This window comes from Austrofundulus limnaeus, unplaced genomic scaffold, assembly GCF_001266775.1.
Source record: "Austrofundulus limnaeus strain Quisiro unplaced genomic scaffold, Austrofundulus_limnaeus-1.0 Scaffold26, whole genome shotgun sequence".
Lineage (NCBI taxonomy): Eukaryota > Metazoa > Chordata > Actinopteri > Cyprinodontiformes > Rivulidae > Austrofundulus > Austrofundulus limnaeus.
Window position 1 is genome coordinate 811160 of NW_013952428.1, and position 1505 is coordinate 812664.

The 1505-nt window shown below is 49.0% G+C and overlaps 1 protein-coding gene across 1 annotated transcript in view; it reads left to right on the forward strand.

The window, feature by feature from the left end:
- The window catches only part of ciarta (circadian associated repressor of transcription a), a 9723-nt gene extending 8332 nt beyond the window's left edge, over positions 1 to 1391 (forward strand). The window contains exon 6 of the mRNA XM_014004693.1: positions 377 to 1391. Within this exon, the coding sequence (XP_013860147.1) occupies positions 377 to 904 (528 nt within the window). The 3' untranslated portion in view covers positions 905 to 1391. The remainder of the gene's footprint in view (positions 1 to 376) is intronic.
- The last annotated feature ends 114 nt before the right edge of the window (positions 1392 to 1505 follow it).

Here is a 1505-nt window from a genome sequence, read left to right on the forward strand (position 1 = left end):
ACAGAGCTGCTTCATGGAAGAACCTCAGATTAGCCTGTTAGCCTTTGTGCTAGCACTGACGCTATATTTCCTTATATGTATTAGCTCGGTGGTAGCTCGACAAACAAGCTAAACTGAGGTCCTCCATCCATATTTTAATCATGGATCCCTTTAAGTTGAACAAACATCTTTATCCCCTTCAGATTATAACAACTCTCTTTTAATAAAATGTAATTGGATGTTTGAAGGTAAAGTGTTTTAATGAGCCTGATACGTAACTGATAAAATACAATTTATCAATCAAATCATTGATCTTCAATAACTTTACCTGATGGAACAATGAATTGATGGCTGGTTAAACATTCGTTTACTTTCTGTCCTGTTGGGGTTTTTCCAGAAACGCAGACTCAGCTGGACTGGCACTGACTCCCCCACGCCGTCCCCCGTGGCGCCCAAGTGTCCTCGCGTCGCTGCAGGCGAGAGGAGGCCGAAGCACAGCCGGGACGAACGGGACCGGCCCCCCTCTGCTCCGCCCCCGGCCGAAGGAAGCGGCGTTGAGGACGCCCCGTCAGCGTACAGGCCGGCCCCGAGCTCCGAGCCCAGGGAGACGTGGGTGCACGTGGCCCCCATCCCGTCCCCGCGCAAAACCTGCCCGTCGCACGAGGCCGCCGGGRGGGAGGACAAAAGCTCCGGCCCCGCGCCCAACAGGAAGTGCGGTCCGGCCACGCAGGACTGCTCCATCTCGTCCACCACGCCCTCCGAGCACCACAGAAACCAGAGGAAGCCAACCCAGTGCCAAAGCCTGCCTGCTGTGGGCCAGCAGAGCGGCAGGGACACCCCCGGGACATGTCAGGGACACACGCAGCCCCCKCTCGTCTCGGTGAAACCTCCGCTCGGGGTAAGACCCTCCGCTTTAGAGACCTGATGAACGAGCAGAGAGTCAGCAGCTTCCCTCTCCTTCCATCACCCAAAGCTGCTGCCGCACCAAGAAGGGGGCTCAGACACCAGGTCCAGCTGGAAGAAATGATAGAAACTGTACAGATCACAGCTGAAATGATTATATCAAATTAGATCTAATCAAACAATCGTGACTACGTAATAAACTAAAAATGCACAAAACCAGGATGTGGTTAAAGAGACCTAAAGATACTTGAACAGATATTTACTTGTCAGCATGAAAGCAATCAGTCCACTCAAAGACGGATATTTGAGCACAGCTCAGACGAGCAGGAGCTCTGACGTCAGTATTACAGAGGAAAACACTTAACGATGGTTTAACTGGAGTTAACGCAGCTGATTCTTTGGTTTTCACAAGAAAACGAGCCAAACGCTTTTATTCAAGTGAGTGAAGAACAACTTATTTATGAGCCATCATATCAAAATGAGGATTAAAGCAAATTTGGTCAAAATGATCTAATTATATTTTCAGATTCCTGCTTTAAAATCGGCACTGCAAAAACTGTCCACCTAACCAAGTTTTAAAACCTTATATCAGCCAAAAAGTCTTTTTGATCTTGTTTTCAGAC